General features: G+C 44.6%; 1 protein-coding gene across 2 annotated transcripts in view; it reads right to left on the minus strand.

Annotated features, from left to right (window-relative positions):
- Positions 1-1,965: 1,965 nt before the first annotated feature.
- The window catches only part of USP42 (ubiquitin specific peptidase 42), a 35,359-nt gene continuing 10,526 nt past the window's right edge, over positions 1,966-26,798 (minus strand). For both annotated transcript variants that reach the window (XM_082856691.1, XM_082856692.1), the window contains 15 exons: positions 21,426-21,536; positions 19,652-19,754; positions 18,663-18,730; positions 17,912-17,982; positions 16,958-17,040; positions 14,514-14,625; positions 13,586-13,726; positions 13,299-13,399; positions 12,032-12,185; positions 10,424-11,140; positions 10,211-10,305; positions 7,058-8,515; positions 5,721-6,028; positions 3,683-3,726; positions 1,966-2,758 (listed from right to left, as the gene is read on the minus strand). In XM_082856691.1, coding sequence (XP_082712817.1) covers positions 3,719-3,726; positions 5,721-6,028; positions 7,058-8,515; positions 10,211-10,305; positions 10,424-11,140; positions 12,032-12,185; positions 13,299-13,399; positions 13,586-13,726; positions 14,514-14,625; positions 16,958-17,040; positions 17,912-17,982; positions 18,663-18,730; positions 19,652-19,754; positions 21,426-21,536 — 3,530 coding nt within the window. In that variant the 3' untranslated portion in view covers positions 1,966-2,758; positions 3,683-3,718. The remainder of the gene's footprint in view (positions 2,759-3,682; positions 3,727-5,720; positions 6,029-7,057; positions 8,516-10,210; positions 10,306-10,423; positions 11,141-12,031; positions 12,186-13,298; positions 13,400-13,585; positions 13,727-14,513; positions 14,626-16,957; positions 17,041-17,911; positions 17,983-18,662; positions 18,731-19,651; positions 19,755-21,425; positions 21,537-26,798) is intronic.

Genomic DNA, 26,798 nt, shown 5'->3' on the forward strand with positions numbered 1-26,798 from the left:
TTCCCTGCCCCAGCCGCGAAAGCACTCCCTCCGCTTGCACACTTGAGAGGTCATCACCTCTCCTGTGCAAAAGCAGAGTCCGAGAGTGGCAACCGCAGGCTGTATGCACTTACGTGGAGATGTAAAGAGCAGAAGGAACCGTTCCTGGGAGCTGCCTTGATGCTGAGACTGAACGGCTATGGGCCTTTGGCCTCGGTGCAGCTGACCTTGTAGCGCTAAGTCACACCAGACTGCGAAAGGGTCTGCACCCAGGACTCTCCAACATGCATCAAACTGATTTTTTTGGTTCATTCCCAAGCTTTTAGGCTTTGCTACTGTACTGATACCTCAGATTGGACCCTGTAGTTTTGAGAAAGGCAAGTCAGCATTCCTGAAGCACGTGACTGGCGTATATGCAACTCTGGCCCCAGTCTTCCGTGAAAAGGGACGCTGCCCAGACCACCAGACCAAACACTGCTGACGACGACCTGGCAGCGCCCTCCCCTCGGGCTGGCCCTGTGCCTGGGCTGCTTGGGGCGCGGGCTCCATCAGGATTTTGTGTGGAATAACCTCTCTCTCCTTTGTCTGACCCAGGTAGGACCCTGGGGATACAGGGCTTTCTGTCTTTCGGGTGTGCCTCAGGGTGGGGCTGGGAGAAGTGAGCATAAGGAAACACCTGGAAGAAATCTGTTCCTCTGGCCACCTGTGAAGGAGCCTTGCCTGAGGCCTATTTGCCCAGAATGATGCAGAAGGCCATGGTGCTCAGAATCTGTGTCACTTGCCCTCGGGAGTATTACGTGAAATCGTGTAACTCCAGGTTTTGTGTGACAGTGTTAACCTGACGGGGCTGTGGGGTGCGGGCCCGGCTGCCTGGACCTCAGCATGGTCCCCCGTTCATCCCCCTCCCCAACCCCCTGTCTGCGCTCAGTGCTTGAATTGTCAGTCCCAACTCTGGCCAAAGAGCTCTCCTCCAGAGATGGAGGGCAGGAGGCAGGGAAGGGGGTCGCTGGGCGGGAGACGGCGGCTTACACGGCCCCACCAGCCCCCATTAACATGTGGGGTTTAATTGGCCCACCCTGGACCCGGACAAGCAAGTGTCTTCTGGATCACGGAACAGTGTTGAGCAGTTTAATGTGGTACCAGGTTGAGTCCAAATAGGAGCTATTTATAGATGAAGCAGCATTTAATGCTGCATATAAAGCAATGCATATTTTTCAAGTTAAAATGCATATATCTACATAGATGTGCTTTGCTGAGAAGTTAGGTCTGTTGTAGACCAGAAACCACACATTGTGATTTCTTGTTTTATTTTTTTCTTAGAAAACATTTCTATTTACAGTAAATAGAGTTAATATGTAAATAATGTACATATATAATATGACTTCTGGAGTGTTATTCAGTGTATATACTCCAACTTGCATGAAGAAATACCCTATATCTATTATTGATATTTTGTTGTAAAGTGGATGGTGAAGTTGGAGAGTGTATGGCTGTCAAATTGCAAATACTGTGTTGGTTAAATAAAGACGCACTGTTAAAACAAGATTGCCTGTGACTGGGTTCTTTAAAGTAGGGAGACTGTCGGGTCCAGCAGCCCACACCTGACTCTCCCTCACCCATTTGGGGTCTGCACCTCCCAGCCTGGGACCGAGAGCCCGTGGCTTGAGCTTTCGGGGTCTTAGGAAAGTGAAGGCAAAGAGAAAGAAGTCCAAGAGAAGTGTCTGTAAGCAAATGGGGAAAACAGCAGTAAAAAATGACACGAAAGGTTTAATTTGCTGCCATTTATATACTATATAAATTTTACATGCTGTATATTTACAGTGGGGCAAGTGCTTTTTTAATCTTTAAAAAAACAAAGATCAAACTTTAGACGTCTCTGAACAACACAAACTGTATAAACCATACAGATTATTCAGATACAAACTGTATTAAATACAGTTTTCCCCACTCCAACTCCTGATGCAGGACCAGTGAATTATAAGTGTATCACAGTTTGATAGCATATCCATATTAAAAATAAAATCACAGTATGATTTTTGTCTGTAACTAGAAACTTTAAGGGACCAAGCTGACAACTCAGACTCCAATATCATAGTCAAGACAAGAGACACTGTATAAAAAAGTGTTATGTAATAAAAACATACTGTAGGCCTTACAAATAATGTTCCGATTATACATTCATAATGTAAATACTCATCATAACTGGTAAATTGATTGGAATAGTTCCACAAAGTTCAAAAACAGAACTTGTCTATAAAATCTTCAAATCTTGAATACAACTAAAATATGAAGCAAATTAGTTTCTAGTATCAGACATTACAGAAAACAGACTACTCTCAAAAGTCTAGTTGAGAGCTTGTGAATCTTTAAATAAGTTTTTAAATTAAATATACACACTGTCAGTTTGTACTTTTAATAATTCCATGGTTTCCCGGTTGGTCTTGCACCGGATGTCTAACTTGGAGGAGCATTACATGGAATACGAGTGATCAACCTGAGTCTGTGATTAAGCAGCATTTGAGATGTTCTAGTCCAGGGCGTTATTTTCAATGTGGTTTATATACACAGTATTTTACAATGGTCAGCAGTTGTAGAAAGTGTTCACCCATTTGGAATAAGGGTAATTAAGAAAAGGTAAAAACTAAAAAAAAAAAAAGAGTCCTCCATGGTAAAACCTATACACTATTTACACTAAAGAAGCACCACGCAGATTTCAAGTTATTTTCTCTATTTGTAATTTAATGTGGGTTGGGGATGGCTTCTGTTGAACACGTTGAATCTGAAAGACAAGAGGCAGCGGGCGTTAGTTGGTCCAGAGGCAGGAAGTGGGAGCCCAGCGACCCGTGAGCTCCGGGCGGGACTTCTCTTCTTCATTCACGCCCTCGCCTTAGCAGGCGCCCCCAGGTCTCTGCGGGGAGCCCGCCTGCCTCCCCGCGGGCGGTGAAGGAGCCGGCGGTGGCGCGGAGGCCTGCGGGGAGGGCGCCCTCTGCTGGGCGCGGTCCCGCCAGCCCGGCCGCCGCGGAGCCGCCGCAACCCGGCGATTCCCTTGCTCTAGGTAGGAAGAGGCTAATTCCTTAATGCGGCTCCGGTCTTCCCATTGATGACACGCTGTAAAGCGTGTTAATCAACTGCAAGTTAATCTCCTGCAGACAGTTCACTTAAACCCCCCTTGCCGACTACCAGAAGTTACACGTTTGGACAAAATTCCCTCCGGAGAGCAACCCTGCAGCTGCAGCGCGCCCAGGACACCAACCCCACCTCCCGGGGCCACTGAGTACGAGGCCAGGAGGAAACGACACTCCAGGTTTTTATTTGCTGTAAAAAAGCACCCAAAACCCATTCCGATCAAACCAAGCCTGAGCCCTTTCGGTGCGTGGGGCGGGCGGCGGGCACGGGAAGGGCTCCCCTCTCTCGGCCCCTCAGGTGGGGCTGCGAAAGGACATGGCTTCTCCATCTTTCAAATGTTTATCAAATGACTTGATTCTGAAGCTTCTGACCTGGCCTCACTTTCTTACAACGAGGGAGGGAGGGAGGGAGGGAGCAGAGCGACTCTCTGACTTAAGGGGCCCAAATCCACCCCCACCACACAAGGACTGACTCCCCACCTGCTACCCCCGAAGCCGAGTCCCAAAGCTCCCTCCTCAGGGCCCCTCAGCGGCTCTACAAACAAACAGGAGAACAGAGAGAGACGAAAAGAGCTTACCGTAACCAGTGAATTTTTTGTCTTGAAGCCACGTTTTCAATCACCTAGAAAGCAAAGGTTAGGAAACATTTTAATGATGGTTTTGCAAAAATTTTAGTGCCTATGCTCTGTGTGTGTTACGTGATTACGCTCAGAAGCAGTCCTCAGTAGCTTAATGTCTGCTGCCTGAAATCAGTCCTACACAAGCTGCGTCTCCAAGTGTTTCACTGAAAACAAGAGTTGAGGTGATAACTGAGGACCACGTCCCCGCAGCAACGGCCCACTCTGGCCCCAGTAAACTCATCAGCCTTTCCGCATTAGGTGAGAACAGGTCTCGGGCCAAAGAAATCGAGAGCTTGACGGCGCCAGAGAACAGGGGTCTGGAAGACAGGCCAGTGGCCAAGGCACCAGGACAGACGCACGCAGGCCAAGACGTCCGGCCTCCACCGGCCAGCAGCGATGCTTGGCCTGGGCCCGAGCAGGCGGCCCTTCCCGGGAGGTCAGGATGGGACGGGCGCCCAAGCCAGTCATTGGGCGCCATCAGATCGAGGACAGGAAAGGGGCCACCCCATCTCCTGCAGCCTCTGGAGACGCGGTCTGGGCCACCACATGCCCACTACTGGGCATTGCACGCCACCTACTATCCCCCGAGCCAGCTCTGCGGGTGCACTGGCGGCCTCCAGCTGTGGTCCTCACCAGAGACCTGCAGCCGGAAGGGGATTCTGGCAAAAATGTAGAATCCCTGCGGATCTGCGCAGAATGCACACGAACAGCCCGTCTCCACTTCGCCCCAAGCACCAAGCAGACATCAGAAGGGACTCATCCCCAGCAAGCACCTTCCCCGAATCGCTGAACTGTTCATGGGAAACCAATGCGGAAATGCAAGTAATTCCCCTCTTAACAAACACACAGAGCAAACCCGCCGGTAGCTTCCCTTTCCTGCTGTCCCTACGACTCCTCACCCACTCCGCGCGCCCCAGCACTCCCCCCGCCACTCAGGAACACCCCCCCCCCCGACCTCGGCTCCTCCAAACGCCAGTGCACTGTGCAGCCACCTGTCCCTCCTCCACCAACCATCATGGGACTGGGCCACTGGAAGGGACAGGGCTGCCCCCGAACAAACGATAACCTCACCCGGGTCCAGGACGCAGTCGAGAACCCCCTGACCCCTGGACATCTAGGACAGCGGGCAGGGTCGTGAGGGTGCGCCTCAGGGCTCCAGGGCGAGGCCAGCAAACCTGTCCCCATGGACGGGTGGACAAGCGGGCTGGGCTGGGCTCCTTGCGGCTCTACTGCCACCTCAATTTCACACGATTTTCATGTGAAATGAAATATTCTTCTTTTGACTCTTGCAACCATTTAAAAACGTCAAATCCTTCCTTACCGTCAGGCCGCGCAAAGGCGGCGGCCAGTCCAGCCCTGCCCTAGGGGGGCCCCCGGACCCCTCAAAAACGCTCAGCACTCCTTCCAGGGTCGAAGGTCATCGGAACAGATGAGGAAGCAAGGGGGGCTCTGCTTTCAGAGCAATCAGAGTAGAAAAGGCTGGGAAGTTACAAGGGAAGGCAGAGCTGTGCAAAGCAGACAAGAATCCCAGAGCCCAGAGGCCTGCAGTGACCCAGGGCACCCCGTCAGGAGCCTGAGCTTCACCAACGCAGGCCTGAAGCGTGACGTCCAGCGAGCCAGTCACCAAACTGAGTTCTAGGTTCTACTCACAATGCCAAAGGCTCAAGGATTCTGGAGAGAAAGAATGTACCACAACATTTCTATCAAAAATGGCTTAAAAACAGAAGTTCTGGTCCACAATCAGACACTCAGAGCCATCAATTCCAGAGGTTCCCGGTTCCGCGTAACTCAGGTCTCCAGTAAGCGCCGCGGCAGCACGGCTAACCGTCGAGACCGGCCACAGCAGCCTCGGGCCAGCCGTCGGGCAGAGGACACAGGGCGGGGAGCTCAGAGGGGACTTACACCTTCTATGCCCTTTGAGGCTCCTTCCCTGTGTTAACCACCCTTTCCAAAGAAAAGAGTTTCTATATTCGCAGTTCCAAGTATGTCCTCTTACCCTGGCCACACTTAGACAGATGACACCTGTCATCCCTCGTTTCCATCCAGAAATGTTTTGTTTTCTCAGGGCAAGGTCCCACACCATCCAGAGGCTGGCTGGCCATGAGGGGGAAAGCGCTGTCCGCTCCCTGGAAATGGTCCACAGTCTCACAGCTGGTGGCCTCGGGCAAGAGTGGCTCTGAATCTCTAAGCGAGTTCTCTGATTTTGAGTGCTTCTTCTTTTTCTTCTTCTTCTTTTTCTTCTTGTGTCTGTTGTGCAGGTCGGCATCAGAGTGCGTTACCAAAAGGTCTGAGTACTGCTGCCGCCTGCAGAAGAAAAAGCCAGAACTCAAACCACCGGAAAAGCAAACCACCCCAAAGAGAACTGGTCTTCGATTTATACTCACTACTGTTGACACTCATTACGTGAACACAGGTAAACCCTATAATGAAAAATGCGTTGTTTTCATTGTAATAATTTTTTAAGTCTGGGGTCATAAGTTCACCAATTTCAACCTTTCCCCACCGATGCCCTTCAGCTTTGTTTGGGAGGGGAGCTATGGCCAAAACACCAGAGGAAGGATTTCGTCAATTTTTCCTGAAACTAGTGGCTGAAGGAAAAAATATTTTTGCCAGGTGTCTCAGGCACATAGGAGGGAAGGAGGTTTGATTTCCTTTTCCTTCAAGTAACCACACTCTCTACCTATGCCTCCTGGTAACCTCTTCCCAGGGTTTCGATTTTACGAGACGCCAACGTGTAGCACGCAATGCGCAGTAACCGTGTTTGTGCTCACCCCTCTCATCGTGGAGAAGTCATTTTCAAGAAAACTACTGACCAATTCAGCTTTTTAAAAATATAAATGTCCCAATGAGATTTCAAACTGAGAAATGGAGACAGAAAACTAGACAGAGGCAAATGCAACAAACGATGTGTCTCAGCCCTTTGGGTCACAGGCACGTTCAACAGGGTGGCGGCCTCCCATTTCCTGCCACGAGGCAGTAGTCACTGAGGGTGAAGGAAGTATCAGCAGATGTGAAAATATAACTAAATCTGTGAATAAATATATTAACAATCACTGTGAAGTCAAAACATCCCAAGTTTTATCTATCTACCAAACACTGCACACTTACTCCTAGAAGTTAAAAAGCACTAACTGAAAACGGCAACATCATCTTAAAAGATGGTTTTCGGGCATTTTAAAATACCATGAAATAAGATCCAGCTTAACACAGAGCTAAGTTATAGGAATCTATAAAAACAGGGAAGTCCAAAACCCACAGGGATAAAAAGTACAAATCAGAGTCACATACACAGGACACAGCCCTTCACCTGTCGCCAAGCACACACACCCTCACCTGGAATTCCGCTCTCGGTGTTTGTCCTTGGATTTCTTTTTCTTTGATTTTTTGTGCTTCTTCACTTTAGGCTCCTCTAAAGGATCCTTTTGTAAGCTTCTCCAGGCTTTCTTTTCTACATGGCTGTCTTTATCCCCTACACTACTGTACCTCCGTTTTCGTGACTTGATGTTTTTGTGTTCGTGAAACTGACCGGCGAGGTCACAGCCTCTGTCTTCAGCCCCCAGTGCAGCCTTGTCGTGGGCGTACTTGTCAGCAGGGTGTGGAGGGGGCGTGTGGGCCGGGCCCGCCCCGGGGCTGCTGATGCGGTGCCGGTCCCTCTCTTTGGCCGCCGGCTCGTGGCCCTTCCGGCCTCTGTAGTGGTCCTTGTGGGGCCGGCCGCTGTAGGGCCCGGCTCGGTCGTACTCTCGCTCGCCGTGGAGGGGCCTCCACTCCCACGGCTCGCGGGCCGGGTACGAGGCGTACCTGTCGTGGTGGTACCTGAACCGCCCCCAGCGCATCCCGTCCGGGTAGTTCTCCCGGGCCCAGGCGTGCTCGGCCTCAGCGTGGTGGTAGCGGCCCCACTCCTGGTCGGGGGCCCCCATGCTCCGGGAGCGCGGGTGGCCGGACCTGGCCAGGGATCCGGGGCAGGGGGCGTGCGGGGCCGCGGCGCAGGGCTCGGGCCGCTCGGACCGGCACCGCTTCCACTCATGGTGGGGTCGCCTCCGGCGAGGCTGCTCCTCCGTCCCGCTCCTGCTGTCCCGCGTGTGCTCGCCGCTGGACGATCGGTCTTTTCGGCTGCGGTAATGTCCTCGGTCAACCTTTCTGAGGCTGCTGGTTTTTTCCTGCACTGCACAAGTCTCCTGGACCTTCTGCCCGGCCTTACTGTCTTCACCTCTCTCACCGTTACTTTGCTCGGGGACCCCCTCTGGACGGTTTTCTGCGATCCTGTCTAATTGCGGAGAGGGCACCCCATCTGCGGACACCCCTGTGCTTTTAGGGGGACCCTCCACATCCGTGCCTCTGTCCCGACTGCTGTGACCCAAGGGCTCAGGCTCACAGTCGCCCTCGGTACCTGACAAGGGACTCGGGCTCAGCCTCCCCGCCGCTTCTGCTGCCGCCGGGTCCTGGGGACGCTCTGGTGACGTCCCTTTCACGTCCTGGGACGGTTTGCTCTGATCGTTTGTTAAATTCCCTGGGTCACACGGTTTAGGAAGCTGCTCACCCCCGAGGGTATCCTTGTTGGTGTTACAAAAGGTGTTGATACTCGGCAAAGCCTCCTCGGGTTTTGCCAAAATGTTTTCAGAGACTTCTTCTTTGGTAGGTTTGATGCTGGCGTCTGAGGGCAACAAAACCTTCTTGAATTTGCTGCTAAGGCTCATGACCAGCTCTAGGTTCTCACGGGAATCGGGAGCGGAGCTGCCAGCCTCCAGCTCAGCCTCAGGGTCCTGCGGAGGCCTCTCCTCTGTCCCAGTTGTACTGCAGCCCCACCGAAAGAAAGAAAGAAAGAAATCAGCCATTTACTTGTTTGCTTCCTGGCTTACAGGGACAAACACTTCAAATCGTTCATTTACTAAATATTTTATGGCTTTACTACATCTGGTTTAAACCTAAAACTGGGCTTATCATTTTTGGAAACTTCAAATTTTCTCATTAAATAAAAACGTAAAAATTTGTATCAAGCCTACCCCATTTTTCAGCAATAATAATTCCGCAATTCTAGGCGCCTTCTGTTTTCAGATATACTTCTAGTTCTTCTTAATAACCAAGTCCGAACCATCAGAAAAGTCAAGTAACGATGGGGCTCTTACTTTTCCTCTGGATCCCTTTTCTCTGAATTTTCCTGGAGCCTCGGAGCTAGAGTAGCTACCTCCAGACACAGCCAAGAGCTCCCTGAATTACCTGCAAATTGTGAGGAATCACTGAGGCTTTAGAAACACTTTCTGTAGTAAAAGCTCTGCCTTGCTTCTGATGGAGTCTCGAAGGTAACGAAAGCTGCCAGAGAGCAAGAAAACCCAAAGCGGGCCCGCTGTGCAGCGGGAGAGTATCTGGGAGAGAGACACGTGTGGTCTAGAGCGTGGCAGTGACGCGTTCAAGGCTGCACGTGAGGTTAGGAAACGTGCGTAGCTGGGGACTGACTGCTTACACAATCACCTGTCACAATTCTCGCACACATTACATTTGAAGACCAACTAAGCCGGACAAGGACAGAGAAAGAGGACAGCTATCCTGCCAGGGACTGAGTGTTCAAGTGCCCAGGGTCGACTGGAGTGCGTGCTCTTTGCTCGTTCTTCTGAGCATTCCTATCAGTGGTTCTTGGTGAGAGCACGCCCCCCGCAGGGCCCTTCTGAAATGTGGGGTGCATTTTTGGGTTAGCCCCACGATGGGGGAGCCTCACCAGCACCAGTGGGTGGGGGTGAGGCAGGCGGTCCCACAGAACAGCCCATGTCCCAACGTTCACGTGGTTGAAAACCCCGGCTCTATTACTGGCCATTTCACAGACACCACTAGGGTGTTGATCTCAGGTTGGTCAGAGCTTGGCCAGAAGTTGTCTACCAGGAGGACGTCACGGCGCTGACGTGCGTGATGCGACCTGTGCGTGGCGCCAAGCTGCTGGCCCACCCCGCGTCCTGCGGTGGCACCGTCTCCCGGGCTGTTCACGTGGCGACACGCCACCGCCTCTGACCCTTCCTGCTACTCCCATCACATGACGCTGAGGTCAATGCACTGACTGACTTTTTTTTTTAAGTGTGGAGACGGACGATCTTAACTAGGAATTTAATTTCAGAATTCTAAAGGGAGCAAAACGAAGTCTTCGCTATTGGACAGTCGAGAAGCCCTGCGCCACCCCTTCACACCTCCTCAGGTGCCTGTCACACGGGGGGGCTGAGTGGGACGGTGCCGGCGGGAGGCCCAGCCGGGGGCTGAGGAGGGGCCCCAGAGAGGAGGGGCCCCAGAGAGGAGGGGTGCTGCGGGGGGGGGGGGCGTCAGCTGGACTAACAGACCCTGTACGTGTTTACTTTCTTAAAAGGAACATGAATGAGTTCAACAGATCATTATTCAAATCATTCCAGGGTCCAAAAGGTTCACCCTAAGACTTCCAGAGTGGCCGCACCCACAGGCCCTGCTGTGACTCCCCGGCCCGCGTCCCACGGCCTTGGGACCGTATCCTACCTCATCTCATCTGTGGAGCCTTTCCCTTTGCTGCCGAGTTTGAAGGTCTCTAAGATTTTGTCTTCTGGGAGAAGTGGCAAAGGAGCAGGCATCAACTACCATAAAAAAACAGAGAGATTTCAACTCCGGGGGCCACCTGAAACCCAGCCACGTGACCCGCGGACACAAGGGTGGAAGCAAAGGCCGCCCCAGCCCCGGCCGATGCGCACTCACCTTCCCAGGGAGACTGTTTGCCTTAGAAAAGGGGTTTTCTGAGTGTAGGGCAGGCTGGACGTGGCAGCTGGCAGCACCCGAGGGTAGGCTGTTTTCTTTCGGGTCACTGTCCGTACTGGTAGCACCATTTAGAGCCACGGGCTCTCGGAGCTCGTGCGGAGAGGCCCCGACATCTTCGGCAAGCGGAGCAGGGGCGCGCGCGCTCTCGGCGGGACGGAGACTGTTCTCCTTGCCAAGGCCCTTCGCCTCCTCGTCGGACTCTTCGGACGACTCGGCGCCGTAGGGGACCAGCACGCCGGAGCTCAGCTTGGACCTGCCGTTCGTCACAGGCTCAGGGCAGGACTCCCTCAGGGCGATCTGCTTCGTTACCTTACTAGACGCAGGCATCATGGGGGCACTCGAGGTAGACTGTATTGCAGTAGAAGTCGTAATGGTAGAGGAGGGGGCGGGCTTGTTAGGGCTCTCCGAAGAGCTGCTGTGAAGAGTAGGCTGTGGCTGCATTTTCTGCACAGGTAACTTGCTGTGAATACTGATCGTGATTTTCTGTTTCTTGGGATGTTCTGGAATAACTGAGGGCCTGTTAACCGGCCAGTCCTGAACAGATGTCGAGGCATTAACAGGGCCAGTCCTACTGACACTGGAATTCCCGTTAGGACTTGCCATGGAGCTGCTCGGCATTTCCTTCAAGGGTCCTGTCCCGTTTAGATGAGGTGGGTTCTGGAAACAAGCAGACCACAGCCAGGTGAGAGCTCCAGAAACAGTCGCAGACTCAGAAACCTGAGGCCGTGGGCCTCTCCCACTTCGGTTATCTTTTTCTTCTGTGAATAACAAGTTTCACGCACCTAGAAAGCCCTCCCCCTCTCCTGCGGGCCTGCCCACCACAAACCTTTCTTGAAAAAGCAACAGCAGTGGCCCCTCCACACAGGGCATGTGCTCTCCAGTTGGCCGTGTCCTGAGGTCTCACTCAGGCAGAGCCCAGTGCAGGACCTGCTGCCTGTCCAGCTCCCTAAGGCACTGAATCTGTGACTCCCTATCAAACTGAAGGCTGTTATGACACTATGGCACAAGTGAAAGGATTATTCCAAGGTGTATACAGGCTATTCCAACAAGTCCAACATGTCCACAATCTCAACACCTACGTCAAGCAAAAGCCAGGCCTCCACTGAGGACTCAGAGCTTCACACGAACCAGGCATACCTTCCATTCCCCCTGAGAAGCCATGAGGGAGTGTGATCAGACCAGCCAGACGGCACAGAGAAAATGCCAAACTCCTGAAAGGGCTACACGGATACGACTGAAGTGTTCTTTCTGTAAAAGCATCACTTTCCTGGAGGCCAGCATTGATCAAGAATCCCCAAGTATTTAATCCATTAAGTGAACGGAAGTCCAAGGTGGGAGCTAAAATCTCTAGCGTCTAAATAGACTTTCTTCTTGATCATTATGTTCATACTTGGAGATTTTCTGTATATTTGAAATATAATCAACAGCTTGAATAAACTCTTTGGCCAAGAAATTCAGTTGTAGATGAGGTCATGACAACCACTGCAATGTTAACTAGAGGGCTGGAAAGATGAACATAAAGATGACATTCTACCCGTGGAACGTTACCTTCATCATGTGAGAAGGAAGCTGTGGTCCGATGAACCCGGATGCTGCCTGTGTGTTGCTGACAACCCGCTGGCTGATCACCGGCTGGGGGGAGGACTGGCCAGGGCTATGGGCGGAATGAGTAAGTTCACCTCCTATTTTCACATCGTGGGACCTGGGGACAGAGAGTGACAGTGCTCAAGGTGATATGGGACATCTCCCCAAAAGAGACTCACGTACACCCCACCCTCAGGTAACAGGTGACATGATGCGCAGAGCTACACGCAGGGTCCCCATCAAGTCCAGGCCAACGCCGGGTGCGCAGATCGGGAGATAACAGGTCACTGGGCAAATGGTATTTTGAACTGTGTATTCTGAGGATGCCACTATCTGAAAGCTACTGTTCTTTACTTTTTAATTTTTTGAAAGCTATTTTTCTTTTCTTTTTTATTTCTATTTTTCTAATTATAAATACATACCATTGTAGAAAAATCTGTAATATCCTGAAAAGTTAGAAACAAGCAAAAACACTTTGCCTCCCCTCACTGCTTCGAGGCGTCTACTATTCAGATTTAGTGGATTTTCCTCCAGGCTTTAGCCTGTACTGATTTCTTCAGTATCAGTGTGTAAAACTTCAAACTGCTTATCCTCCTTATGTGGAGCACTCTCTCATATCATTTTAAAAAGCTTTATGAAAATCACTTTTAACAGCTGCATTGTGTTTCATCATATGGATATGCTATAATTTATATGATCTTCTGCTACTGATGGAAATTTCATGATGTTCTTAATTTCCAGCTACTACAAATGAATGCACTGGAGCACACATCAGATTGTTCCAAGGCCTTACATTTCCAGAAATGGAACTAGCGAATCAGAATATGCAGCAGCAGCAGGGGTGCTGGTGCTGGCCCAGGCCTGGCCCAGGGAGGTGGCTGGCTGCCTGTGCTCAGTGGTTGAGAGGTGACCACACCCAGGTACTCAAGAGTCCCCTTCTCCAGGCCTCCGCTCACTGCCTCCCAGGCCCGCTGGCCCACCCGGTTTGCCAGCAGCAGCAGAAGCCCACCCTCTGAGACTGCCACCTTCCCTTTCTTCTGCACGTTTCTTTATTAACCTGCCAAAGAGCTGGGAGCTAAAGCAAACTCATGATCCACACTGAATACCACCTTCCTTACTCTCCCCACCATCGAGATGCTGTTTAAACAAACAATATTGAATTTAAATATGTTGATGAGAGGAAGAGAGATGACATAACAGAAAAGATGAAAATTTGCTTTCCTGACAATACCTGATATAAAAGAGAACATAAGCTTGTTGACTGAGTACCGATCTAATATCACTGATAGATACGATGGAGTCATTCATTTGGTACCAGAGGTCATTGCTAGCCTGCAAAACAGCCAATAAAAGAGATATTAGATACAATTAGGTAAATAGGGAACACCAATCCAGAGACGTAAGGAAAATGGGCTTTCACATTTCACCTGTAAGAGCCCCACCTTTCCTCCCCAAAATGCCAGGGCTGTCTTACAGTGTATTATAAAAACAGTTATTAGCAAAATCCACAGAGCTTACTTTTATGTAGCAGAAGTAATGGCCAGCATGGCAATTAAAACCAGTGTGTACCAGTACTGCATACAAATCATAAATGATCGGTTCTCCGTTCGGCTGAGACATATACGGTCGAATATCAAGATACTCAGGGTATTTCACATCCTACACAGGAATGGAAAGAGGAAAAAGGAACGTCATTTCTGAAGGTGCAGGTCATCCCATGTGCACAGGAGACCCCAGAGCACTGTGCCCTACGTTCTGGCAGAAAACCAGCACACTGAACCTCGTTTCAAAAGACAGAATCAACCTGGAGCACACCTGAACCTCAGTGTGTTTAATGCAATCCCACTGTATTCTTTATTTCCTTTAAACAAATAAGGGTCCACAGTAAGCGAATTCTCCAAATCCATCGAAGGAGACAGTAACAATCACAACTCCGGATTTGAGCGTCCAGACAGTCTTATTTTTATTTTTATCAGTTCAGGAACAGATTTCTTTTGCATGTTACTAGATTTCTGACCACTTTCAATCTTCAGAAAGTGGGAAGACGATGGGAAAATTCAGTATACTACCAGTCAGAAAACAAATGAATAAAAATAAGCTCTGACGAAAGAATGGCAGGATGTGACTGGGAACCCTCTTTGGATTCAAATGACACAAGCTCACTCCCTGTAGCCACTCGTCACCTGCACTGACTGTGAAGCCCAAATGAAGATAATAATCATCAATTTATCTTCAGAAAGTCTAGCCAGCTAAAGGATACAGAAAAAACACATACGCTCATAAACACACATACCAAACTACTAGCTCAATTCTTCGACATTTTTTTCTACTACCAAGTGCTGGAAGAACTTAGAAAATCAGATAATAAAACGGTTCAATTTAGTTGCTGACACTTAAGCCCTGAAAGGCTAAACATAAACGGTTATTAATAATATTATCTACATACCTTAGCAATTTTTCCACCAGTAAAATTTGCAAAACGTTTTAGAGAAAGTGTGAGAACGTTAGAAGATCTGTGTATAGTGAACCTCTTCGAAGCTGGAACCATATTTTTACACCTTGGAAAAAAACAGAAACAGATGTTTAAGAAGATTAATATGGTTTTTTTTTAATCTTTCCCTTGTTATTCCTCTGAAACATTCTAAATTAAGTTTCCAAAAGAAGGCTATGAGATGAGAAATACCACCCTTTTCAAACAACAGTGAAAATATTAAAATTTAAAGTATGGGGGAAACTGCTTAAATAGCATGAAAGAAAAAGGACAGTTCTGAAATGTCAGGTATGACAGGTCACTGGTATTTTAAAAATTAGATTAATATAAGTTTCTCTCAATGGAAAACAAACTGAAAAACTGGCTGGTATAATACTGTGAAAACTAAGCCCAGATACAAAAGGAAGAAAGTAAAGACTAGAAATGTCCATGAAGTTTAAAACAAAGGAGAAATCCCTATGGTCTTGGGAGGAAAGGGAGCCGTCTCCCCCAACAAAATGAACCCAGGCACGCCTCATGTTATTACCCTTTGCAGATATTCCATTTTTCACAAATTGAAGGTCTGTGGCAACCCTGCATGGAGCAAGTCTACTGGCATCGTTTTTCCAAAAGCATTTGCTCACTTCGTGTCTCTGTGTCACATTTCGGTAATTCTCGCAATATTTCAAGCTTTTTCATTATTATTATATTTGTTATGGTGACCTGTGATCAGTGACGTTTTTTTTTTTTTTTGCGGTACACGGGCCTCTCACTGTTGTGGCCTCTCCCGCTGCGGAGCACAGGCTCCGGACGCGCAGGCTCAGCGGCCATGGCTCACGGGCCCAGCCGCTCCGCGGCATGTGGGATCCTCCCGGACCAGGGCACGAACCCGTGTCCCCTGCATCGGCAGGCAGACTCCCAACCACTGCGCCACCAGGAAAGCCCGATCAGTGATCTTTGATGTTACTATTCTAGTTATTTTGGCATTTTTTAACAGTAAGTATTTTTTTTTAACATCTTTATTGGGGTATAATTGCTTTACAATGGTGTGTTAGTTTCTGCTTTATAACAAAATGAAACAGTAAGTATTTTTAAGTGAAGGTCTGTACATTGTTTTTTAGACATAATGTTATTACACACTTAGACTACAGTATAGCATAGACATAACTTTTCTATGCACTGGGAAAAGAAAAAATTCATGTGATTCACTTTATTGTAAGATTTGCTTTATTATGGTGGTCTGGAACCAAACCTGCAATATCCCTGAGGTCTGCTTATATTCAATAACAACGCTTACCTGTATTACCTGACTTAAAATGAAAATCTGCTTAGAACATATGAAACAGGGCTTTCTTAAAATAGGCTCTCTTGGGACTTCCCTGGTGGTCCAGTGGTAAAGAATCCGCCTTGCAATGCAGGGGACGAGGGTTCGATCCCTGGCCAGGGAAATAAGATCCCACATGCTGCAGGGCAACTAAGCCCGCGCGCCACAACTACTGAGCTCGCACGCCTCAACTAGAAAGCCCGCGTGCCGCAAACTACAGAGTTCATACACTCTGGAACCTGCATGCCACAACTATGGAGCCCACGTGCCCTGGAGCCTGTGTACCACAGCTAGAGAAAACCCACACGCCACAACTAGAGAGAAGCCTGTGAGCTGCAATGAAAGATCCTGTATGCCGCAACTAAGACCCAACACAGCGAAAAATAAATTAAATAAATAAATAATGAATAAATCTTTAAAGAAACAAAGAAGGAAAGGGAGGAAAGAAAGAAGGAAAGAAAGAAGGAAGGAAGGAAGGAAAGAAAAGGAAGGAAGGAAGGAAAGAAAGAGAAAGGAAGGAAGGAAGGAGGAAGAAAGAAAGAAAGAAAGAAAGGAAGAAAGGAAAGGAAAGGGAAGGAAGGAAGGAAGAAAGAAAGAAAGAAAAAGACACTGCCCCCCTTTAAAAAAATAGGCTCTCTTGACTTGATGGGGAAACATTAAAGAATAACTTAAATTCGAGGTTTCTAGCAGATACTGCCCCAAATCCTGGGAGACAGCCAGCAGTTAAGAGAGACCCTGAACTGCTCTGGGAGAAAGTGACTCCCCATCCACCCCAACCCTTTCACACAGGGGAATCCATGTAGATGCTGCTCGACACACACACTGCCGCAGCCAAGCTTCACACACGGCAGCACTGACCTTACCTCTCCATTCCCACCCACCTCCCCAGGAGCGAGGCCCCATCTCCCATTCTTCAGTGCACTTCTCTGCAGAGTGTAAACACCGAGACACAGAGTGCCCTGGCCCTTGGGAAAGAGAGACCCAGGGTCTTCCCAGACGGTAACGGGAATCTAGCCCTGGGTTACGCAGACACACCGAACGCTTTCAAACCAAGCCTCCCCGCCCCCCATGCGGCCTCCAGCGTCACCCGTCATACTTGCTGCACTTGTACGAGTTTTCTCCATCGAGCTGTTCCGGCTTCACAAACTGCTCCAATGCCTTATTAACGCTCTGAGCAGCCTGGGGACAGAGCACCAACACCACATTACCACTCATTGCCGCTTGTTAGGAAAAAGAAAAGAGATGACTCGAAAGTATAAAAGCAAACGTGAATTTTTATGTAAAAAGAAAATCTTTCATTATGACGTTCAGTTTTATATTAATACATGTACACACCAAGCTATTTCCCCTCCCATTAAAAAAAAGAGCAGATTAAAGTCAGCAAAAATATGTGAAGAGCTTGCTTGCTGCAGCATTATTTAAAATAGTGTAAAGCTGGAAACGAATGAAGTATCTACCAGCAAGGAGTCAGGCATGTAAATCGGCTGAAGCACAACACACAGAAGCCCAAGCAAAATGCAGTGAAGACAGGAAGTGGCCAGACAGACTGAAGGTATGCACCCATTTTTATAAACAGTAAACAAATACTCTGGAAGCAGTTTATATCAAGCTGTTAACAAGAGTACATTCTGAGGGATAGGATCTCACACGTCTCTGCAATGTTTCTCATTTTTGTCATTAGCGTGTATTACACTTGTAATCAGAAAAACAAAAGCTTAAGACAACAAAAAATAGGAGTTTAGAAAATGCAAGAAGCAAAACAGCACCTAAAGAATAACCACCACCTAAATTTGGCTAATATAGGCATCAGAATCTGGTTTTATTAAGACTAAGTGAAAAGTCAAAGGGTGATAAAATTATTAAACGTTTTAAGTTTTTTATGACGCCTAATACAAAGCTTAAATAATCTCCTCTAAATAAAGTCCTAGCGTATTAAAATTTTCAATTTATATTCTCTAACAAGTGTAGTCTAAATTATAAGTGAACTATACATACATAAAGTATGACTGACTTTTTTTAACTCCACCACCACAACAACTATCAAACTTACCTTTATTTCCAATGTTATGTCGAGATATGGATCAAAAGTATCTGACACACCTTTGCAATTTAAACATTTGACTGAAATAAAAAGAAAATGCAAAGGATAAGCCAAGTATAATCAGCATGGCAATACCAACTACTGAAATGACAGAACATATAAATACTATCGCAAAATAAAAAACACAAGGTACTTTTTTCTCTATCACATTGGGCAAACCATTTTACTACTACACAGTGAGAGGCACTAATGTGATGCACATTCACCGCTGGCTGGAGTGTAAACTGGCATAGGCTCTTGGAAGAGTGACACGGCAGAGTCAAAGTTCAAAATAAACACACCCTTTGATAAGGAGATGCTAAAAAATTATCCTGTGTATATACACTTTTACATGGACATAAAGGCATGTGTATACAGGGATGTTCAATGAAGCACTGATGGTAACAACAACAACAAAAATTAGAAACAATCTAAAAATTCCCTGATAGGGAACTAAAATAAATGGAATACTACTGCAACTGTGAAAGACTCTGTTAGACCTATATGTGCTGAAATGTAAAAAGGTTTCCAATGTGAAAAGAAGCCAGTCTGCTCATGCACAGGAAACTACTGGAATGGGACAGGGGCTGCCTCTGAGGATGGGGGATGGGAGTCTGGGCCGGAAGGGAGATACACGTTCCATTATTAACCCTTTCCTATCCTTTGCATTTTTTAAACCACATACTGTATCACACTTATCAACCTTTAAACAGAAGTTTACCTCTAGATCTTAGGTATCCTCCAAATATCTGGCAAACGAGTGTGGTAGCCTGGGTGTGTCTGTCTAATCTGAAAAAGTCAAACAGTAAAATGAGAGAAGAGTTCTACAAGAACGACAGAGGCTATAACCAGATTTTAAAAGCATGTACATCTATAAAAGAACGAGAATTCAAACAGCAGAGCTGCACAGTATGTGTGACAGCCAGAGAATAGCCTTGCCTCATCAGAACACAGTGAGGGTTTGGGGTGAGGCAGGAAAAGAGGTAGCCTGGTATTAAGAAGGGACTTCAAAATTAAGTCAGGAATCTGGCCCTGAAGCAAGTAGTAAGAGGAAGTCACCCTAAAGCAGGACTGTGACACCGAGTGTGAGGACTTGCCGGCGAAGGCAGGGAACACAGAGCATTCTCCCCTGTTCTGCAGCTACTGTCATACTGACAAGGAAAGCCTGGGCGAGGCAGTGCTGATGGCAGTGGGAAGGGAATGGGAGACTTGCTGGGTGTGTTGAGGCAATACAAGTGGGTTAGGACTTGTTATCTAATTGTTTCTCCATCTTCCTCTTGAGCCCACATTTAGATTTTAAAGAAGAAACTGCAGAAACTGGTAAGTGACCAGAATGAGAAAGACACAGGGAACAAATACAGATTTTAAAGTCTAGAGATCAACTCAGAAAACGTTGGCACAAGAAAGGAGAAGTGGTTAGTTTTGACCTGCAGAGGGATGATGATACTCAGAAATTAAATCATGTCAAGACCAATATTCATGTCCTGACATCTGTAATTAAATCCAAATTATTATAGTAAGCACACCTTTTAAAATTTCAACCATTTGAAAATAATGCCAATCACTTGAGGAAGAGGCAGTGCAAAGTCAAAAGTTGAGGCCGAAAGAGAGCTCTGCACACCCATCGTAAAAGGCTAGACTGAGTTCTGGTGAGCCAGCGAGGTAGGCAGGGGGTGGGAATGGGGGTTGACGGATGCTGTGTGTACTCACTTGTTGCTGCCATTCAAGCATGCTTTTTGCATAGCATCAACAGTGTGCTGAAGGAATTCATGGGCATCTTCTTGGCTTCCAAAGCGGAAGTGCCTAGCTATGCCTATAAAGTTCGAGTAAAGACACCGCTTTATCATCACGTGACATGCGGGGCTGTACTCCCCCAAAGGTTACATCTTATGTCAATACGTTGGTTAGAAAATACCCGATAATTATTTTATGAGGAAACAGCATTAATAAGCTCCCCTGAGAACAGCTAGGACAGGCCCTTTAGACCATTAAAAGTCCACATGGGCTAGAGTTTCTGAGAGCCCAGAGACTCTATGTCTTCAGCAATAAAATGATACCTGAATAAATTCAACTTTGGCTGTACTGTTTCAAAAATTTGTCCCAAATGTTATGTCAGTGCACACATCTTAAATCTGGCCCTAGATCTCCCTGAGAGAATCCATGTAAAACATAAACGTGTGAACCTATCTAAATTCTATCCCAATAACCTAGAGAACACACTATATTCTCCACTGAGTATCACCTTGGTCCTATTTCTAATTGACTAAACAGCCGCAAGACAAAATTACATAATAATGAAAAACAACACAAAAGTATAAACAATATACATAGAATTTTAATGTGTATGAATATATATAAATATATATTAACTTGAATCATATGAAATTGCCAATATTCTACCAGTTCTGACCTACAAAAATGACAATTTCATTATTCAACCATATATGTTTGGAGTTAGCAGGCGGTGTATGTTCATGGATGTATGTATATACACGCAATGACATTCTCTTAAAGACTAAGTTTAAAAATATTAGACATGCCTGCCATATGTGTATGTGTATGTGTGTGTGTGTGTGTGTGTGTGTGTGTGTAATATATACACGTAATTAAACAAACAAAATCACCCCTGGCTAAAATTCTGCCAGGATCCTATAATGTTTAAAAAATTTTTGCATTGTCTACTCTGGCCTGTTAATAGTACCAAGGGCCAATATAACACCTCTTTATCTTCAGCAGCTTTTTAGGCAAAAAGATTATAAATTGTCACTGTGTAATTATCCACCCCTATAATTACCCAGCTAGACAGCAGAGTAAGAGTTAGGTTTTTGTTTTATTCGCAAGCATTTTTTATTCCAACTCAGTTAATTAAGATGATGTAAAACTTACTGCAAAAAACATATAGAAAGTGCATAAAAATATTTCATGTGACCTATCAGGATCATTACAATTCAAGAGGAAATTTTAAAGTCATTTAAAAATTGTATAGAAAAAGTGAAATTTATCCACAAATTCGCTGAGTTATGAGTATAAAATTTTCTTTAAAAGTATAATTAACTTTATTTTGATAATTCCCATCACTATGTATAGTGTAATACTCATTCATTGAATTAAAACTAATTGAAAACTAAAGAAACCTGCGGGACAATATTAGAGTTAGTATTAGCATAGAAATCCAAATAGCCGAGAAAAACACTGTAAAGCTTATCAATGATTTTATTAATAAATTGAGTTTTTAAAAATTTTTAATGTGTTTATATATTAAACTGAATACCACCTTCTTTACTGTATTGTCATCTTTTACTTTAGGTTTCAAAATGTGTTTATATAGTAAATAGTTTACTAAAAACCTGTTATTCATTAAAGACATATACATATACAATGAGCTGTTTGTTGTAATACACAAGGAGCTCATCATTTACCAGTTAGACCATTAAGACCAATTAGCTAACAAATACTAATATAAACTACTATAGAGGATACTTACGCCGCATCTCATTAATGACAAACATCGGTTTAATAACATCCCCAGGATGGTTCAGCACTTGTGTGATATGAGCCTGCATTGTACACATCATACAAAATCCTTCTGCATGACCTGAAAGATAACAGATGATAATCCTCCAAATTAGCAAAATATGACTCTATATATACATCAAGGGGTATTATAAATAACGGGCACACTCCTGAAATAAGAATAACAGTTACAGGACTTCCCTGGTGGCGCAGTGGTTAAGACTCCACACTCCCAATACAGGGGGCCTGGGTTTGAGCCCTGGTCCAGGAAGATCCCACATGCTGCGGAGCAACTAAGCCTGTGCGCCACAACTACTGAGCTTGCGCTCTAGAGCCCACGAGCCACAACTACTGAGCCCGCATGCTACAACTACTGAAGCCCGCGTGCCTAGAGCCTGTGATCTGCGAAAAACACAAGCCACTGCAATGAGAAGTCCGCACACCACAACAAAGAGTAGCCCCCACTCACCACAACTAGAGAAAGCCCGTGCGCAGCAACGAAGAACCAACGCAGCCATAAATAAATACATTAATTAATTAATTAAAAAAAAAAGTTTTGGGACACAGCTAAAGCAGTGTTGCAAGGGAAATTTACAGTAATACCAATATCAGAAGCAAAAACAAGGATATCAACCCTGCAGACATCAAAAGGATAACAAGGGAATACTATAAATAACTTCACACACATAAATTTGACAACTTTGGAAAAATGGACCAATTCCTCAAAAGAAGTGAACTACCACAACCCACCCAATATAAAATAACTGGAATAGCGCTATACTTATTAAGGAAATTAAATTTGCAATTTTAAAACTCCCAGAATAGAAATCTCCAGGCCAAGATAGTTTCCCTGATGGATTCTACACTAAATAAGAATTTACATCGATTCTACACAATCTCTTCCGAAAAACAGGAGTTAACATATCCCAAATTCATTTTATAAAGCTAGTATTACCCTGATACCAAAACCACACAAAGGTGGTACAAAAACAGAAGATTAAAGAGCGACATAGCTCATGAACACATGTAAAAATCCTTAACAAAAATCCAGCAAAATATAAAAATAAACATCATGGCCAAACGGAGCTTATTCCAGAGATACAAAGATGACTCAGTACTGGAAAATCTACCAGTGTAATCCACTATATTAATAAGCTGAAGAAGAAATTCACATGATCATATCAATTTGACACAGAAAAAGCTATTGACAAAAATCAACACTCATTCAAGATAAAAAGCGGGAATCAGTAAAACAGAAATAGAAGAGGAAAAAAAAAAAAAAAGAAAGAAATAGAGGGGAACTTCCTTGACTTGATAAAAAGGAAAAACCTACAGCAAACATCAAACTGAATGCTTTTCCCCTAAGATCAGAAATGAGGCAAGGATGTCAGCTCTGAGCACTCTTATTCAACATATTGCTAGAAGTTCTAGCCAGTGAAATAAGGCAAGAAAAGGGAATAAAGGACACAGATCAGTAAGGAGTAAGTAAAAATGTCCCTATCTGCATATGACATGATTCTCTACATAGAAAAATACAAGGACTCCCAAAAGAAAAAAAAAAGCCTAGAAATATTAAGTGAAGTCAGTAAGGTCAATATACAAAAATCAAATGTATTTTTATATACCAGCAATAAAAATGTGAACACCAAAATTAAAAATATAATGATGCTTATAATTCCTCAAAAAATAAAAGGATTAGGTGTAGATCTAACAAAACAAAACATGCTGATAACTACACAACACTGATGAAACAAAGTAAAGAAGATCTAAATAAATGGAGAGACACACCACATCCACAGACTGGAAATGTCAGCATAGTAGAGACGTCAATTCTTCCCAAACTGAGATACAGGTTTAACAAAATTTCTATCAAAATCCCAACAAGATTTTTTTGTACATATAGACAAGATTATTCTGTAATTTATATGGAAAGACAAAGGAACCAGAATAGAAAAAAACAATTTTGAAAAAGAATAAGTGGATGGACTCACTCTACCTGATATCAAGATTTATTACATAGCTACAATAACAAAGACCAACCGTGTTGTGGGACAGATACATATCTTAACAGAACAGAATAGGGGACCCAGAGATAGACCCACACAAATACACCCAAGTGATTTTTTTACAAAAGTGCAAAAGCAATTAATGAAGGAAAGATAGCCTTTTAAACATATGGTGCTAGAGCAACTGGACATCCACAGACAGAAAAACTAAACCTCACGCTATACAAAAATTTACGTAAAATGGATCACATACCTAAATGTAAAACTATAGAACTTGTAGGAAAAAAAATAGGAGAAAATCTTTAGGATCAAAGGCTATGCAAAGAGATCTTATACTTGACAGCAAAAGCACAATCCATAAAAGGAAAAATTGGACTTCACCAAAATTTAAAACTTTTGCTCTGTGAAAGACCCTGTTAAGGGGATGAAAAGACAAGCTTCAAACTGGCAGGAAATGTTGGAAATATACATCTGAAAAAGACCTAATATCTAGAATATATAAAGAACAAAACAACAATATAAAAACAAAGAACACAACAGAAAATGAACAAAAGACACAAAGAGATATTTTCCAAAGGGGATATATACAGATGGTAAATAAACACATGGAGAGAAGTTCAAGACCTTTAGGCATTAGGGAAATGCAAATTAAAACTACAATGAGATATCATTATACTCATCATTACCGTATGGCTAAAATGAAAAATAGTGAAACACCAAATGCTGGCAACAACGCAGAGCGACTGGAGCTCAATACACTGCTGGTGGGAACGTAAACTGGTCAGCCACTCTGGAAAACTACTTGGCAATTTCTTACCAAACTAAACACGCAACTACCTTATGACCCAGCAACTGTAGTTCTGGGCATTTATTCCAGAGAAATAAAGACTTGTGTTCACACATATGCTCTACACACTAATGTTTACAGCAGCTCTATTCATAATATCCAGAAACTGGAAACAACCCAGATGTCCTTTAACGGATGAGTGGTTAAACAAATTGTGGTCCATCCATACCATGGAATACTAGTCAGCAATAAAAAGGAACAAATTATTAATATACACAACAAAGTGAATGAATATCCAGAGACTTATGCGGAGTGAAAAAGCCAATCCCTACTATATAATTCAACATATGTAACATTCTTGAAATGACAAAATAATAGAAGTGATAACTAGTAGTTGCCAGGGATTAAGGAGGAGGTGGGGACACGAGGGAAGTGGGCTTGGCTATAAAAGGGAAACATGATCCTTAGTGATAGAAATGTTCTGTACCTTGACTGTATCGATATCAATATCCTGGCTGTGAGACTGAACTACAGTGTCACCACTGGGGGAAACTGGGTAAGGGTACATAGGAGGCCTCTGTGTGATTTCTTACAACTGCAAGTAAATCTAAAATTACCTCAAAATAAAGTTTAGCTTCAAAAAAGGCAAAATAAAGGTATTTCAGACCAAGAATAAAAAACAAACAAATAAAACAAAACCCAAAAAACAGAGTTTGGGGGCTTCCCTGGTGGCGCAGTGTTTTAAGAATCCACCTGCCAATGCAGGGGACACGGGTTTGACCCCTGGTACAGGAAGATCCCACATGCTGTGGAGCAACTAAGCCCAGGCGCCACAACTACTGAGCCTGCGCTCTAGAGCCCGTGAGCCACAACTACTGAGCCTGCGTGCCACAACTACTGAAGCCCACGCACCTAGAGCCCGTGCTCCTTAACAAGAGAGGCCATCACAATGAGAAGCCCGTGCACCACAAGGAAGAGTAGCCCCTGCTCGCCGCAACTAAAGCCCGCACCCAGCAATGAAGACCCAACGCAGCCAAAAATAAATAAATAAATAAATTTATTAAGAAAACCAACCAACCAAACAAACAAAAAAACAGTTTGTCACCAGCAAGAAAAGTTAAGGGAATTCCTCCAGGCATATGAAAAAATACCAGATGGATGTCTGGATCTACACAAAGGAATTAAAAGCAGTGGAAATGATAAAAGAGTAAGTAAATATAAAAGACTGGTAAAGAAACCTTAACTACTTAAAATAAAACTTTTAAATTTTATTTAAAGCAAAATAATACAATATATTATGTGGATACAAATTAAGTAAAAATAAAACGTGTGACAACAATAGCACAAATGCCTAGAGAGAGACCATGAAAGTATATTGTCATAAAGTCCTTATACTACACAAGAAATGTAATAGTATCTCAATGCAAGCTATGGTAAGTTAAAAATGTATGCTAAACCCTAAAGCAACCACTAAAAGGAGAAAACAAAGTTAGAGAAAATATGCCAATAAAGGAGAGGAAATATAAAATTATTCATTCCAAAAGAAAGCAGAACACGATAAAAAAGGGAACAAAGAATACAGGACAATTAGAAAACAAATAGCAAGATGGTAAATGTAAAACTAATCATATCAATACTCTCATTAAATATAAATGATTTATATTTTAAAAGGCAGAGACTGTAAGACTGGATTAAAAAACAAGAACAAACTATAGGCTGTTTACAAGAAATCCACTTTAAATATAAACACAAATAGGTTAAAAGTTAAAAGATGGAAAAAGACATACCATGCTAACATTAATAAGAAAACTGGAGTGGCTCTATTTCAGACAAAGCAGATTTCAGAGTAAAGCATACTATTTGGGATAAAGAGGGTCATTTCATAAGTTATAAATAGGTCAGTTCACCAAGAGGTCATAATAACCTTAAGTGACAGAGTTTCACAATACATGAAGCAAAACTGATAGAACAGAATGAAGAAACAAATTCAAAAATTTCTTTTATTTCAACATACCTCTCTCAAAATTTGATAGAACAAGTAGACAGAAAAGCAGTAAAAGGACATAAAAGACAACCTCAACAACATTATCAAGTAACTAAACATAATCAGCATTTATAGAAACTCCAACCAACACAGCAGAATACACATCCTTATTAAGTACACGTGGAATATTTAACAAGCTAGACCACGTTCTGGTGCATAAAACAAGTCTCAAGTTTCAAAGGATTCAAACAATAAAAGTATCTTCTCTGACCACAATGGAATTAAAATAGTAATCAGTAACAGGACAATTTCCAAAAAATCCCCAATCATCTCGCAACTAAAAACACGCCTCTAAGTAATCATAAGGGCATCCATCAAGTAATTGTATTAAAAAAACTACTAGAATTAAGGAGCTGAGCAAAGTTGTAGGATACAAGATCAATAAACAAAGTTCAACTGCATTTCTATATTCTCACAATGAACAATCAAAAATCGAAATTCAAAAACTATTACCATTTATAATAGCTTTCAAAAATATGAAATACTTAGGGATAAATCGGATTAAAA

The sequence above is a fragment of the Leucopleurus acutus genome (assembly GCF_964270905.1).
Source record: "Leucopleurus acutus genome assembly, chromosome: 16".
NCBI classification, from domain to species: domain Eukaryota; kingdom Metazoa; phylum Chordata; class Mammalia; order Artiodactyla; family Delphinidae; genus Leucopleurus; species Leucopleurus acutus.